This window comes from Ursus arctos, unplaced genomic scaffold, assembly GCF_023065955.2.
Source record: "Ursus arctos isolate Adak ecotype North America unplaced genomic scaffold, UrsArc2.0 scaffold_30, whole genome shotgun sequence".
NCBI classification, from domain to species: Eukaryota; Metazoa; Chordata; class Mammalia; order Carnivora; family Ursidae; genus Ursus; species Ursus arctos.
The window spans coordinates 6,761,222-6,777,468 of NW_026622986.1; the positions used below are offsets into that span (position 1 = coordinate 6,761,222).

At 34.2% G+C, this 16,247-nt stretch overlaps 1 protein-coding gene across 1 annotated transcript in view; it reads right to left on the reverse strand.

The window, feature by feature from the left end:
• CCDC7 (coiled-coil domain containing 7) overlaps positions 1-15,432 on the reverse strand; it is a 245,984-nt gene extending 230,552 nt beyond the window's left edge. The window contains exons 1-3 of the mRNA XM_057304764.1: positions 13,935-15,432; positions 12,674-12,766; positions 7,761-7,844 (exon numbers count right to left, since the gene is read on the reverse strand). Coding sequence (XP_057160747.1) covers positions 7,761-7,844; positions 12,674-12,766; positions 13,935-14,213 — 456 coding nt within the window. The 5' untranslated portion in view covers positions 14,214-15,432. The remainder of the gene's footprint in view (positions 1-7,760; positions 7,845-12,673; positions 12,767-13,934) is intronic.
• Between the last annotated feature and the right edge of the window lie 815 nt (positions 15,433-16,247).

A 16,247-nucleotide genomic window follows, 5' to 3' on the forward strand; every position in this document is an offset into this window, starting at 1 on the left:
CTAACAGGTATGAGGTAACATTTCATTGTGGTTTTGATTTGCCTTTCCCTAATGATTGGTGACACTGAACACCCTTCTATGTACACGTTGGCCATTTGAATGTCGTCTTTGGAAAAAAATGTTTCTCTGCCCATTTTTTACTTGAATTGTTTGGGTTTTCCCCCCAGGGAGTTGTATAAGTTCTGTATATATTTTGGATATTAACCCCTTATCAGATATATGCTTTATAGACATTTTTACCCATTCTGTAGGTTGTCTTTTCATTTTGTAGATGGTTTCCTTTACTGTGCAGAAGCTTTTTTAGTTTGATGTAGTCTCATTTGTTTATTTTTGCTTTGTTGCCTTTGCTAAAGATATAACATGCAAAAGAATCATTGCCAAGATTGACCTCAAGGAGCTTATTACCCCCAAGTTTTCATCTAGTAGTTTATGGTTTCAGGTCTTATATTCAAGTCTTTAATCCATATTGAGTTGATTTTTGTGCATAATTTAAGGTAGGGGTCCAGTTTTCCCAAAACCATTTATTGAAGAGATTATCCTTTCTCCATTATATATGCATGGCTCTTGTGTCATATATTAATTGACCATATATGTGTGGGTTTATTTCTGGGCTCTCTATTTTTTTTTCCATTAATCTGTGTTTTTATGTGAATACCACACTGTTTTGAGTACTATAGCTTTGTGATATAGTTTGAAATAGAAGACTGATGCCTCCAGCTTTGTTCTTTTTCTCAAGATTGCTTTGGCTCTTTGGGGTTTTTTGTCATTCCATACAAATGTTAGGATTTTTTTTTTCTATTTCTGTGAGAAAATATCATTGGAATCTTAAGGCAGGTTGCACTGAATTTACAGATCACTTTAGATAGTACGGACATTTTAATGATATTATTCTTCTGATTCATAAACACTAAGTATATTTCCATTTATTTATATCTTCTTCAATTTCTTTCATCAATGTCTTATAGTTCTTAGTGTACAGATATTTCACATTCTTAGTTGAATTTTTCCTTAGGTATTCTATTCTTTAATTTTTTACTTTCAACTTTTCTGTATTTTTATGCTTTAATATGTCTCTAGTAAACATATAGTTTAAATTTATTTTTCATCAATTTTTCTTTTAATTGGTACATTTAATTGGTATATTTACTGATATATTTAGATATATTTCTACTCTCTTACTTGTGGATCAACTTTCCTATTTTTTTCCTCTTCTTTTTTAGAATCTTTCAATTTTTTTTTTTTTTTTTTTTTTTTTTTTGGTCATTCGGTTTTCCTCTACTAGGGTAAAAATTCCACCTACATACTACTTATATTTAAAAAAAAAGAAATTTTTAACAGGAATACATAACTTATTAAAGTCTTTACTATTCTCCCAAACAACATAAGGACCTTAGATTATATTTTAATTGCAATTAATTCCAAATCTAAGTTCATTCCTAATTGTGCATAATTATCATGCATTTTGATTCTATTGTATTTTCTTGATCATAAGATTTCAATTATTAATATATATTTACATTACATGCATATATATACATTCATTCAGTGTTTATTACATTTATCATGTTGGTTGCTCTTTCTACTTGTTCCTCAGGCCTTCCCTCCGGATCATTTTCTCTCTCCAAAAAACATCTCTTACTGTTACTTTCCGTTTGTTATCCAAGTATAACTGGCACACAATGTTACATTAGTTTCAGGTGTACAACATAGTGATCTGACAACTTTTTACATTAGGCTATGTTCATCACAAGTGTACTACCTTCCATCACCATACGACACTATTACAATACTATTGACTATATTCCTTATGCTCTACCTTTCATCCCTCTGACTTATTCATTACATAATTTAAAGCCTGAACCTCCCACTCCTCTTTACTCCTTTTTGCCCACTCCCATCCTCTCCAACAACCAAACTCTCTAGTTTGTTCTCCATATTTATGGCTCTGTTTCTAATTTTTTGTTTGTTCATTTGTTCTGTTATCTAGATTCCACATACAAGTGAAATCATATAATATTTGACTTTCTCTAAATTATTTCACTTAGCATAAAACACTCTAAGTCCATCCATGTTGTCACAAATGGCAAGATTGCATTATTTTTATAGATGAATTATATTCCATTGTATATATATATATATATATATATATACACACACACACACCCCACATCTCCTTTATAATGGTATTATATATCACTGTGTGTGTATATATGTATGTGTGTGTGCTTATATACATATACACATCTCCTTTATCCATTCATCAACTGATGTACACAAAGGCTGCTTCCTTATCTTAGCTGTTAAAAATAATGCTGCAATGAACATGGGGTGTGTATACACACACACACACACACACACACACACACACACATATATATATATATATCTTTTTGAGTTAAAGTTTTTGTTTTCAAACTTAAACAGGTGAAACTAGTAAAGGAAGAAGAAAAAAGAACTAATCCAAGTAACTCATCAATACAAAATTTAACACACACCTTATACTCAGTCTTGGACAAGAATGCTGCTAAGGGTGAGGGGGGCAGGTAGTTCAAAAGAAATCACAAAATCTTTTTAGTAGGTTTGTTTTTGTGGTGATATAGAAGAGGAAATTCTTAAATGATCTTGAAAATATTATAAGATTGAACAAAAGAGTAAATGTACTGATGTTAAGAGTTAGAATTTTAACTGTGAAAAGAAGGACATATACATGTGAAAGAAGGAAGAATAAACCCTTATGTGAGAGACTAGAATTAAAGGTGTCTGTGAGAACTCCAGATTTCTAAATATGTCTATTCATGTATATATGCACGTATATGTGCACGTTATTTGTAAATAGGAATAGAAGTATATGAATTGTGAGTATGTATATGTGTGCATACCTACATACATTTCCTAGTTCTGTCTGCTGAAATGGCATAAAAGCATTCATTCCAGGATCACTGGGCACAATTAACTATCAGATCTTGATTTCTAATACCATTCCTCATTAAAGAAATAAGACTTTACCAGCAAGATGGTGAATATGAAGCCTGAAACTCTCCTTCCCCTAGAAAACCAGGAATTCAACATCAAACAAACCAAATGCGTCTGAGAAATCCCAAAACCAGTTAAAAGGTTCCTGTATCTTAGGCAAGGACAAAACCAACCATATCAAGTCCACTAAAAAAAAAAAAAAAAAAAATTGACACTCTCAACATTAATTTGACAGTCTCTCCTTATCCTCACACTGCAGCACAATTGGGAAGAAATCTCAACTCTTGTTTTCCCCTTGGGGATGGAAAGGAGTAGAACACATATCCAACATTCTGACATTTGGGGCAAGGGGTTGTCCAAGGGGCCAGCTTCCCTCTTGCCTCTATCCAAGTACTAACAGCAATAGGATGCCAGATTGAGAATCTCTGAGAACTAAGACCAGAGTACACGATGCACTAGGGTTTGCAGTACCAAAAACAGACACTGGGTGGAGCTCCCGTACTGAAATTTATGGCAGCACCAGGGAGGCAGCACCAGCGAGGCACTAGGGGGAGTACCTGAATAGAAACCTCTAAGCCTCCTCTAATAGATTACATGCACAACCCCAGAGGAACACATACTCAAAAAAGGCTGAAGAGGTCTCCAGAATCTAGGCAGACTGAATGGAGAAAGGCCTCCTTATAGGAAATCAGACCACAAAATCTAGAAGTGTTGGCGGATGTTTCAGATGCCAGATCTGAACAACAAAAAGTAACAAGACATACAAAGGAAAAGGGGAACCATGCCACATTTAAAAGAACAAATTAAATCTCCAGAAACTAAAGAAGCAGAAATATACGAATTGCCAAAGAATTCAAAATGGTCATCATAAGGACACTTAACGAGCTAAAAGAAAGCATGAAAAGATGCAAAGGAAATCAGGAAAACAATATGTGAGCACGAGAATATTGAGAAAAAAATAAAAACTATGAAGAAAAACCACACAGAAATTCTGGAACTAAAGAATACAATAATTGAATTGAGAAAAAAAATTTAAAAAAAAAAAAAGAACCCATTATAGGAACTCAACAACAGACTTGACCTGGTAGAAGAAAGAATCAGCACACTAGAAGACAAGACTTTTAAAATAATCAAGATACAAAAGTAAAAAAAAAAGAAAGAAAGAAAATGAAGAGATCCTAAAGGACATATGGGATACCATGGTACAGAACAAAATATGTATTATGGGAATTGAAGAAGGAAGAAAAAAGAAAGGGACATGGAACTTATTTGAAGAAATAATGGCTCACTATTTGCAATAACACGAAACAATGAAATACACCACATAAACAAAATGAAGGACAAGAACCACATGATCATCTCAACAGATGCAGGAAAAGCTTTTGATAATATCAACACTCCATGATTAAAAAAAAAAACAAAAACCTCAACAAACTAAGAATAGAAAAAAACTAAGTCAACATAAAAATCCACAAACAGGCTATAGTAAAGAGCACATTCACTGGGAAAAGACTAGTAGGTTTTTCTCTAGGATCAAGAACAAGGCAAATTTGCCCATCTCACCAGCACTAGCACTATTCAACATAGTACTGGAAGTTCCAGAAAAATTAAAAAAGAAAAAAATAATAAAAGGCATAAAGTTGGAAAAGAAAAAGTAAAATTATCCCTGTCTGCAAATAACATGATCTCATATGTAGGAAAACCTAAAGATTACACACACACACACACACACACACACACATATACCGCACTCACACAATGTTAGAACTAATATATTCAGCAAAATTGGAGGACACAAAATCAACATTCAAAAATCAGTTATATTTCTATATATTAACAATGTTCAATCCAAGAAGAAAATTTTTTAAAAATCTCATTTACTATAGCATCAAAAATCTAAAAATAGTTAGGAACAAACCTAACAAGGAGGTGAAAGATATATACACAGAAAACTAGAAAACACTGCTAAAAGAAATCAAAGATACAAATAAATGGAAAGACATCCCATGTTCATGGATTTGAAGACTTAATATTGTTAAAATGTTCATACTATCCAAAGTGATCTACAGATTCAATGTAATCCGTAGAGAAATCCCAATGGAATATTTTGCAGCAATAGTAAAAAACATACTAAAACACACATGGAATCTCAAGACACCCTGAATACCCAAAACAATCTTGAAAAAGAAAAACAAAGTTGGAGGCTTCAAAAATCCTGATTTCAAAATATACTGCAAAGCAACAGTAATTAAGAGAGTGCCTTATTGGCATAAAGATATATACATACCTACACCTAAAACTGATACAGTTTTATTAACACAGTTAATTATACCTCGATTTTCAAAAATTAAAATAAAAAAATAACCTGAAACAAAGGTAACATCATGTCAACTACACTTCGATAAAAAATAAAATAAAAAATTTTAAATATAAAGAGACCAAGAGAACAAAACTGAGAGACCAGGAATAAACCTTTGCACATATGGCAAAATAATTTTTGACAAAAGTACCAAGACAACACAATGGGGAAAGAACAATCTCTTCAACAAATACCACTGGGGAAACTGTATATCCACATGCAAAATATAAAACAAAATTGGACCCTTACACCGCTTATACTATGTACAAAATTAACAGAATAAATCCATGACCAGATCTAGTGATCCCACTTTCAGATATATATCCAAAGAAAACAAAATTAGTATCTCAAAGAAATACCTGCACTCCCATGTTCACCGCAGCATTATTCACAATAACCAAGATATGGAAACAACCTAAGTGTCCATGGATGGATGACTAGATAAAGAAATTGTAATACACACACACAAACGTGCACACACACACACTGAAATATTATTCAGCTATAAAAAAAGAAGGAAGCCCTGCCATTTGTGACAACATGGGTGATTCTGAAAGACCTCATGCTAAGTGAAATAAGCCAGACACAAAAAGACAAATATTGCATGATCTCACTTACATGTGGGTAAAGAAAGAGAGAAAGAAAGAAAGTTGAAAGAAAGAAAGAAAGAAAGAAAGAAAGAAAGAAAGAAAGAAAGAAAGAAGAAAGAAATTAAGAAAGAAAGCCCGCCAAACTCAGTAACACAGAGTAGAGTGGCGGTTACCAGGTGCTGGGGGTCATAAGTTCAATGCATACAGTTTCAGTTTTGCAAGATGAAAGAGTTCTGAGATGGATAGAGGTGATCATTGCACAATATTAATGTATTTAATACCACTGAACTGTACACTTAAAATTGGTTAACATAGTAAGTTGTACCGTATGTGTATTTTGCCACAATAAAAAATTGAAAAGGTATTTATCAATGTACATATAAATGAATTGCATATATAAACATACACAGCATATGTGTGCATATTTATTGTGTGTATATGTATATATATGTGCGTGTGTGTATATATACACACAGCACACTAGAAAACATGTTCTAAAATGTTAATGGTGCATATATACTAGATTGAGATTACAGGTAACTTGTTTTCCTATATACTTTCCTCAATTTCAAATGTTCCACAATAATATGTTTACAATCAAGGGCGCCTGGGTGGCTCAGTCAGTTAAGCATCCGACTCTAGGTTTTGGCTCAGGTCATGATCTCAGGGTTTTGAGATCCACCCCCCAAGTCAGGGTCCATGCTCAGTGGGGAGTCTGTTTAAGATTCTCTCTCCCTCTCCCTCTCCCTCTGTCCCTTCTCCTGCTCATGCTTTCTCTCTCTCAAAATAAATAAATAAATTTTTAAAAAACAATAATAATATGTTTACAATCAGATAAGACACAATAAATACTATTTTCCAAAGGTCAAAAAATAATAAAAGTGCATTACCAAATAGTATGTACAGTATTATTTCATTCTTTCTAACTCTTTATAACTTTGGAAAATCAGTAAGGGAAACAAAAATATGTTAACAATAGTTGGTTATCTTGGGTAAATAGTATTATGGTAATTTTTGTTTTCTTCTTTATGCATGTCTTTTTTGAAATTTTCATTAATTATCACATATTACTTCTGTAATATAAATTTTCTTATTTGGATGGAACTGGAGGGTATTATGCTAAGCAAACTAGTTGGTTAGAGAAAGACAAATACTGTATGATTTCACTCATATGCAGAATTTAAGAAACAAACCAGATGCTCATAGGGGAAGGGAAGGGAAAATAAGATAAAAACAGAGAGGGAGGTAAACTCTAAGAGATTCTTAACTATAGAAAACAAACTGAAGGTTGCTGGATGGGTGGTAAGTGGGGGATGGGGTAACTGGGTGATGGGCATTAAGGAGGGCACTTGATGTAATGAGCACTGGGTGTTATATGCAACTGATGAATCACTAAATTCTACCCCTGAAACTAATAATACACTATATGTTAACTAAATTGGATTTAAATTAAAAAATTTTTAAAACACTAAAATATAAATACTATCAATACTATATTTCCATTTGTAAATATGAAAATACTAATGACCCAATAAATGCTATAAAGGAAAATTCACAGATCTAAATGACTACATTAAGAATAAAAAAATATATTTTTTCTAATGCCTTTTATAACTCAAGGCATTGTATCTAGACTAATACTACTGAATGGATTATCACATTCAAGTTCGAACAACCAATATAGCTTTAAATATTGTATTACTAAAATTGTTATTAATAACAATTAATGATTTTAATAAATTAATATAAAACTTAATACAAAATTTATTATTAACATTACTAATAATTTAAATCATTAAAATATTAAATATATTTGACAGTTTACACAGAATATATACATTACGTTCTTCCTTAGCTGCTTCTTCTAACTGAGCGGCAAATTGTGAACAACATACCAAGAATGAATTCAGATCATCCCCAACCTTTTGAAAAGAATAACAAAACAAAGTTACTTTTGTTTCAGAATCCATATGCATTCCCATCTACATTTTAGTATATTTAATTATTTTGGAAAATATTTTTTTGTCTATAATTTATGTCCCTTCAAACCTTTAAGACAAGAAATCATGCTCCAAATGCAATACTAGCGAATTCTCCCAGAAAGTAGAAGAGAGAACATTCTGGGGAGTGGCCCATGAATGACATAAATCCTGCTATGCCTCTTTTATTCTCCCCTGAACGTTGCAGAAAATCAAGCATCCCAGATTCAGACTTCTGAAATTTATGAATATCCAAAAAAAGGTTGGCACTCTGCATATATCTTAGAAATATCTCTTTGTGTTAAAAAATGAATGTTCATTATGACTTCTGAATTTAAGTATACTTGCCAAGAGCTGTAGTCTTTTACCCTCACTCAGTGGGCAAATGAACATTTTGAAGAAAAAGCAGTGACAGATGAAAATATCACAATGACTGAATCTTTTCTAGTACAGCAGTGATTTGTAAATCAGAGACAACCTATGATAAATAAATCTCAGATGCTTATATATGATTAGGATTCTCATAGAATGTTCTCCATGAGGAATATGTTCATTCAACATCACATTTTAAAATATACTCACAGGCTGATACACTCTTTTTTTTTTGTCATGATAAAGACCTATGCCCTTATAGGAGAGTGGGGAAAACTGAATTAGTCATTCGGGAGAGTGGGAAATGAATGAACTAGGTTTACTAATTATAAATATAAAATGAGACTATAAGCATACTTGGGGATTTTCTTCTATTCACATTCAGACACTGCAAATATAGAGAAGACTATGATTGATTTGATCAGGGCTGCCATTTAACAAAATAAAATCAATATAGCATGGCAGGGCAAGAAAGTACATGTGCATGGAAGCAATAATAATAATGGACCATGGAATTTAAGCTAGGTAAGTAAGATCACAAGGAGGATTTGGGACAGCAAAGGCAGTAAGACCAATGGATTATAGTTCCGAATGGAATCAAAGGACTTTTGGAGACAGAATATTAGACAGACTAAGTGGGAAAGAGAAGAGATAGTGACCAGAGATTAAGAGGATTGAAACATAAATAATGGAAAAGTTAAAGTTATTGGTTACGACAAAGACTAGAGGATATCATCTTGTCAGTTAGTTGCCGAAATGATAGAAGACAAGATCATTGGAGGAAAGAAATTCAATGAACTGAGATGCTGAATTATTTGCAAAGATCATCTACATGGATATCAAAATCATCAAAAATTATGACAACAGTGTTGTGAGACAAGTATATAGTAGTCTTATAATAGTATCACTTATACTATTATAATAGTATTATAATGGTCATTATAATAGAGACTATTAGTTGCCTACTAAAAGACCTCGATTTTATTGGGGATGCCAATGTGCATAGCTAGTAATAATAAGGGGCACCTGGGTGGCTCAGTCAGTTAAGCATCTGCCTTCGGCTCAGATCATGATCCTGGGGTCCTGGGATCAAGCCCTGTGTTGGGCTCCCTGCTCAGCAGGGAGCCTGCTTCTCCCTCTCCCTCTCCCCCTACCCACACCACTCATGTTCTTTCTCTCTCTCTCAAATAAATAAATAAAATCTTTAAAAAATAACAATAAGTTTTCCAGCCTCCTTTACCAATAAGGGTAGCCATGTGTCCCAATCAGGCCAATGAGACAAAAAGAAATTGTTGGGCAGCACTTCTAAAAAGATCTTTAAAAGGGAAGCAGAAATGCCACTTATGATTATGATGTGAAAAGGTAATGAGAGGTCTTCACTTTGGTGTTAACATCCAGAAAGGACGGCTTGCCTGGGTGGCTCAGTCATGGTCCCAGGAGCCCCACATTGGGCTCCCTCCTCAGCAGGGGGTCTGCTTCTCTCTCTCTCCTTCTGCTACTCCCCCTCCTCATGCTCTCTCTCTCTCTCAAAAAAAAAAAAAAATTAAACATCCAGACATCCAGAAAGGAAAAATATAAAACATATAATTATCATCCCTTTCCTTGAGGATAGTGAAAAGGAGAGGATAGGATAAAAATCTGATGAACTGAATTTCACAGAAGAACTCTTTATAGATAAGCAAAGAACCAAAGCCATATCCATACCTAAAGGGAACATGGTGGAGAAAGAACACTTGGTCTAGTGTGTGCAAAGTGTGCCAAGTCAGCCAAGTCAAAAAGCAGGCCTACCATTGACAAACAGAATTTAGAGGATAAAGAAAAACCAGCTGAGCCCTTGACAGCCATTTAGGCTAACAGACTGGAATGAGAAAAGCTCCCACAGCAAATCACTCAACCCAACCATTTTTCTTCTACCAAACCCCTTCCCATTTGAATTTTGCCAACAAGGTGGCAGGAAAGGAGGCCTACATTCCTTACGAATGGTCAAAATTAAAAAGTCTGACAATACCAATTTTGGTAAGGATGTACAGCCACTGGAACTCTCCTAGAGAGCTGATAGGAACATAAAATGATTTTGCCACGTTGGGAAGTAGTTTGGCAATTGCTCGTAAAATTAAACATATACTTATAACTCACCAGTACCATTCCAAAGCAATTATCCAAGATGAATAAACACATACATCCTCACAAAGACTTGCACACAAACATTCATAGAAACTTCATTCACACGGAGGGGCACCTGCACCCCAATGTTCATAGGAGCAATGTCCACGATAGCCAACTTTGGGAAGGAGCCGAGATGTCTTTCGGCAGATGAATAAAGATGATGTCGTGTATACACACACACACACACACACACACACACACAATGGAATATTACTCGGCCATCCGAAAAGATGAATACTTACCATTTACATTGAGGTGGATGGCACTGGAGGGTATTCTGCTAAGTGAAATAAGTCAGTCGGGGAAAGACAATTATCATATGGTTTCACTCACATGTAGAATATAAGAAACAGTGCAGAGGACCACAAGAGAAGGGAGGGAAAACTGATTGGGAAGAAATCAGAGAAGGAGACAAACCATGAGAGATTCTTAACTATGGGAAACAAACTGAGGGTGGCTGAAAGGGAGGGGTTTGGGGGAGATGGGGTAGCCAGGTGATGGGCATTAAGGAGGGCACATGATGCGATGAGCACTGGGTATTATATGCAACTGATGAATTGCTGAACACTACATCTGAAACTAATGATGTACTATGTGTTAGCTAATTGAATTTAAATTAAAAAAAAAAAAAAGAAACTTCATTCATAACAGCCAAAACAGTTACTGGATCCAACGACCTAAATGTTTATTAACTGATGAATGGATAAACAAACTGTGGTATAGCCATACAATGGAATATTCTTCACAATAAAAGAAACAAACTACTGATACATAGAACAGCATGGATGACTCTCAAAAACATTATGATGAAGTAGTGAAGGCTAGATATGTAAGGCTACATATTATATGATTTTACTTATAGGACATTCTAGAAAAGGCACAAGTATACTGTAGATCAGTGGTTGTCTGGAGCCAGGGTAGGAGAAAATTAACTGTAAATGGAGTACAAGGAGGCTTTTGGGGATAATGAAAATGTTTTAAGGTTTGATTGGCATTTACACAACTATAAAAAGCAGGAACTAAGAAATAGAGGAATCTCATCCTGCATGTTCTTGTGGTAATTGTATTTTGAAACTCTGCCAGCATTGAACCAAGATGTGAACCAAAACTATTTAAAATCAGAGTTCAAACTCTCGCCACCTAAAATATTGGCAATATCAAAGAAATCAGCCCCTCAGGAGAAGCAGCAATAGGAGAGATTATGGGTTACACAAATCAGACAAGAACTCAACTTAATTAAAATATGGACCAGTTCCTGCTCAAATCAATTCTTGTAGGAATGAGAATTATTAGCTGTTCACCCAAAATGCCAGGAAGGAAACAGTAAGCATTCTTTAGAAAATAAACATTGTACCACAGTTTCCAATGTCTTCCTAAATCTAATGTTTGGGATCCAATAAAAAAAATTACAAATCATATGAAGAACCAGGAAAGTACAATCCATAATCAAAAGAAAAAAACAGAAGTAAACACACTGATGACCCAGATATTGGAAATTAGCAGACAAAAACTTTTAAAACTCTGTGACTGGTAAAAGAATTTGCAGGAAAAGATAGGTAGACTAGGTGAAGAGGTGGATAATAGCAGGAGAAATAGAAAACCCCCTAAAAAGTAACAAAAAGATAATCCTTCAATATATACCAGACATTTGTTAAAACTCAATAACTTCTTGGTTTAGTTTTTTGAGGTTTTTTTTTTTTTTTTTTTAGCAAAATAGAAACAGAAGAATACTTTCTTAACATGATAAAGAATATACATCTCAAACCAACAAGTAACCAATGTTTAAAAATTAAATAGAATAGGAATTAACAATAAAAGTAGGTTTAAAATACAGATATGTCTTGGGGTACCTGGGTGGCTCAGTTGGTTAAGCGGCTGCCTTTGGCTCAGGTCATGATCCCGGGACCTGGGATGGAGCTCCACACCAGGCTTCCCTGCTCAGTGAGGAGCCTGCTTCTCCCTCTGCCTCTGCCCCTCCTCCCGCTCATGCTCCCTCTCTAATAAATAAACTTTTTTAAATGAAATGAATAAATAAAAATATATAGATATGTCTTAATTAAACTTCAAGATAAGTGTTGGCAGAGGATAGAAAAATAAGTACTCTACTTTCAAGTTCCCTAACTGAATCATTTTCACGGATGGGGAATTCATTTTGAGAGCATAAATGAAATCCAAAAGAAAATCTTAACCCTTTTCAGTGTTAACGTCTCTACATTAGGGTTACATATACTTACTGATAAAGTTAATTCTTCATTTTCAGGCTTCACAACTGAATTTTCTCCATCTTGAATGGTAAATCCATAGGTTTCTTCCAAAGTAGAAACAATCTGTGAGTGAATCAAAGCAAATTAAGTATTTTTATAGTTTAAAATTATTATACTAAATGTAAAAAAACATTTAATCAAACATGTCAGGACCTTCTTAGCAGTAAGTCTTATTTCTTCCAGTGCCATAAATTTTAAACTTTCCATCTCACACCCCATCTCATATCACCATAAAGAAATGACGAGAAACAGGCCTCAACTCTACTCCCTACAATGGAGAAAGTCCCTATGACTCCCATTTCTTTGTTGACAGATGTGTAAAAGACTATGAATAGCTGAAGCATCAACTCCACTTACCACCAAAGTATTCCTCAAAATCTGACTGACTCAACTTTCTTCTTTGAAGAGAAGTGGGCAAAACAGAAATGGAAACCAGAGAGCAATAAACTTTTAAGGAAATTCTCTAAGCTAACACCTCAAACTTTGAGGAAATTTATATTTTGGAAATTTGATAAACTATATTCTTTTCATATTTGTACTATTCTTCATTGTTCTCATCTGGTATTTGGTACATCTACAATCAATTCTGTCTCATTATGCAAAGAGAAACTCACCGAAAAGGAAATTTTTTTTCCCCAACACTAAGAGCTAGTTTCTAAAGTGCTAAGAAGAGTTAGCGTAGCAGGAATGAGAGTTGGAAAGGCCTACCGTTAGAAAGATCTGCTTGCAAGGCTGGCATGGGACTGGTGTCTCAGTACTTGGATTTTAGGAGCGTTCCCATCATTCACTGAGGACAGTGGCTCATTATCCCTAAACTATTTACACAAACAATGTGGTTTATCCTAAACATCTGCTTTCCTTCAGGGAGTCTGGAATTTTGGTACATGCTAGGCAAAGTACCTAGATGAGCAATCCCCAATAAAACTCTGGGCATTGAGTCTCTAATGAGCTTCTCCAACAGACATTGCACATGTGTTGTCATAATGTGTTGTTGGAGGAATTAAGCACATCCTGTGTGGCTTTAAAGGAAGAGGAATCTTGGATCTAGTTTCCTCCAGACCTCATCCCATAAGCCTATTCCCTTTGCTGATTTTGCTTTGTATCCTTTCACTGTAATAAATCTTAGCCATCAATAGGACTATATTTTTAGTCTAGTGCACCTTCCTAACAAATCACTAAGCCTGGCACTGGTCATGCAGACCCCAAACACAGGAACCAAGAAGTGTCTTACCATCTTCAGATGTTTGGTAATTTTCCTGATTAATTCATCTTCTGTTATTAACTCCTTTGTCTTACTTGATGGAATGGGCAAAGCATACCTTATGATGGATTCCCCCATTGGTGGAGAGCCTAAAACCATTGGTTCAAGTTTATCACGTACTAATTTTGCACTATGTTTTTCCTTTGGTTTAGGTGACAATGATAAATTAAATAGTCCTTTTTTGTAAGTGAATTCTGGAACATTTGCCAATTTATTACTGGAGGCTAACAGATGTTTTGCTGGATTCATTTTGTTATTTTACTTCACTTCCAAGTTATAGATGAAAAAATTATATTCCTCCCTGTGAATAAAACATTAAGATTTCAGATTAAAAATTACGGCAGGATTATCAATTGCCATGTAGATGGTGAGTCCCAAAATCAGCTCTACAGAAATTACAAAATGGAGAGAATATATTCCTAACAACAAATACCAACAAAAAATTAAAAAAACAAGCAAAAAAACAAAAAAACTGTGAGAAATCCCTACAGTGGCTGAAGGCTGATTTAGGTATGGGCATTTAGGATGGGGTCTGAAGAGACAGTGGCAGGAATCAGAGAATTTCTTAAGAAAAATTTAAAATTTGATTCTTACCTTTCCCCCATTTTTTGAGGTAATATATGCCCTTTATCATTATTTCTATAGGAATAATAGCCCAGGGTATCAAGTGAGTAATATCAAGGCAGCATGAAAGTCAGGCTGAGATAAGAAGTACAGACTGGACAGGTCTTAGGCTTTCATTCTTCTACTACTCTCTCTTTCCAAAGCTGATTAAAACTCAGGACAATGCCTTCTCCCAAAGAGTTTTAAACTATATGCTTGACCATGGGAGTTGTCTCATAGACTGACAAAATTAATATAGAATAGCGTTGGTTCTCTGTTGTCTGAACTTAGATGTCTCATTGTTGTAGTTTGAACTGTGTCCCCGAAAAAAAATATGTTCAAGTTCTAACCTCTGGCACCTGTGAATATGACCATATTTGAAAACAGTTGTTGAGGATGTAACCAAGTTAAGATGAGGTCATACTAGATTACAATGGGCCCTAAATTCAATGACTGGTGTCATCATAAGAAAGCCATATAAGGGCACCTGGGTGGTGCAGTTGGTTAAGCATCTGACTCTCGGTTTTGGCTCAGGTTCTGATCTCAGGGTCATGAGATCGAGCCCCATGTCAGGCTCTGTGCTCAGAGTAGAGTCTGCTGGCGACTCTCTCCTCTCCCTTTCACTCTGATCCTCCACCTCCAGCACCACACTCATTCTCTCTCTCTCTAAAATAAATAAATAAATAAATCTTTTTTAAAAAAAGAAATCATGTAAAGACACCAGAGATATACAGGGGTAAAGGTCATGTAATGGCAGAGGCAGAGACTAGAGTAATGCAACTACAAGCTAAGGAATGTTAAAGATTTCTTGAACACGAATAAAGTGAAATGCACAACACCATCAGTAAGTATTGAGTTAATACCAACCAGATTTTAAAGAATTTAAAAAATTAACAGTCCTATGAAAATGGGAAAATACAGGTCTGCATTTGTTGATAACATAATAAACATGATTAAATTTTTAGAGTAGCACCTAGTATAGAGAGGGTCATCTAATAAATTTTAAGAGCCTGATAATAGGTATTTTTATTTAGCAGAAACCATGGCAAAATTCAATGGCATCCTGTTAGCACATTTCTGCAAAATACAAATATTAGCACCAAATAATAGACCATTTAGGAAGTAAAATACAAAATCAAATAATAAATATTATAGGATACATTATGAATAAAATCAGTTTGATTGACGTTTTTAAGAACTAATTATTTCTCAATTATTTTGGACACAATCCTTAATGTAAAACACAGAAGGCACATAACAGTTATTGATATAATTGTGGATTTCCAAAATGCAAATATTTCTATATGTGAACATGTATTAGGATTTTGACCAATAAATGACACAACTGGAGAAGAATCATAGACATTTTTAAGAGCTTACCAAAAAAATAAAGTTAAAAAATATATAATATATATATATAAGTATATATAATAGAGATACAATGACTCAAATACACATGAGAAGAACAAAGCAAACAGAAAATCCTCAAAAACGAAAATTCTATGATATTTTGCACTTGTCATTTTTTTTAACTTGGTCATGAATGATAGAGCAAAAATATCTCCTGACAACACTGAAAATTTTTATTTCATTCACAAACTACACTACTGCTTTATTGTTTTAGAAACACTGCAGTTAATAAACATAATTTTTTTAAAAGATTTTATTTATTTATTCAAC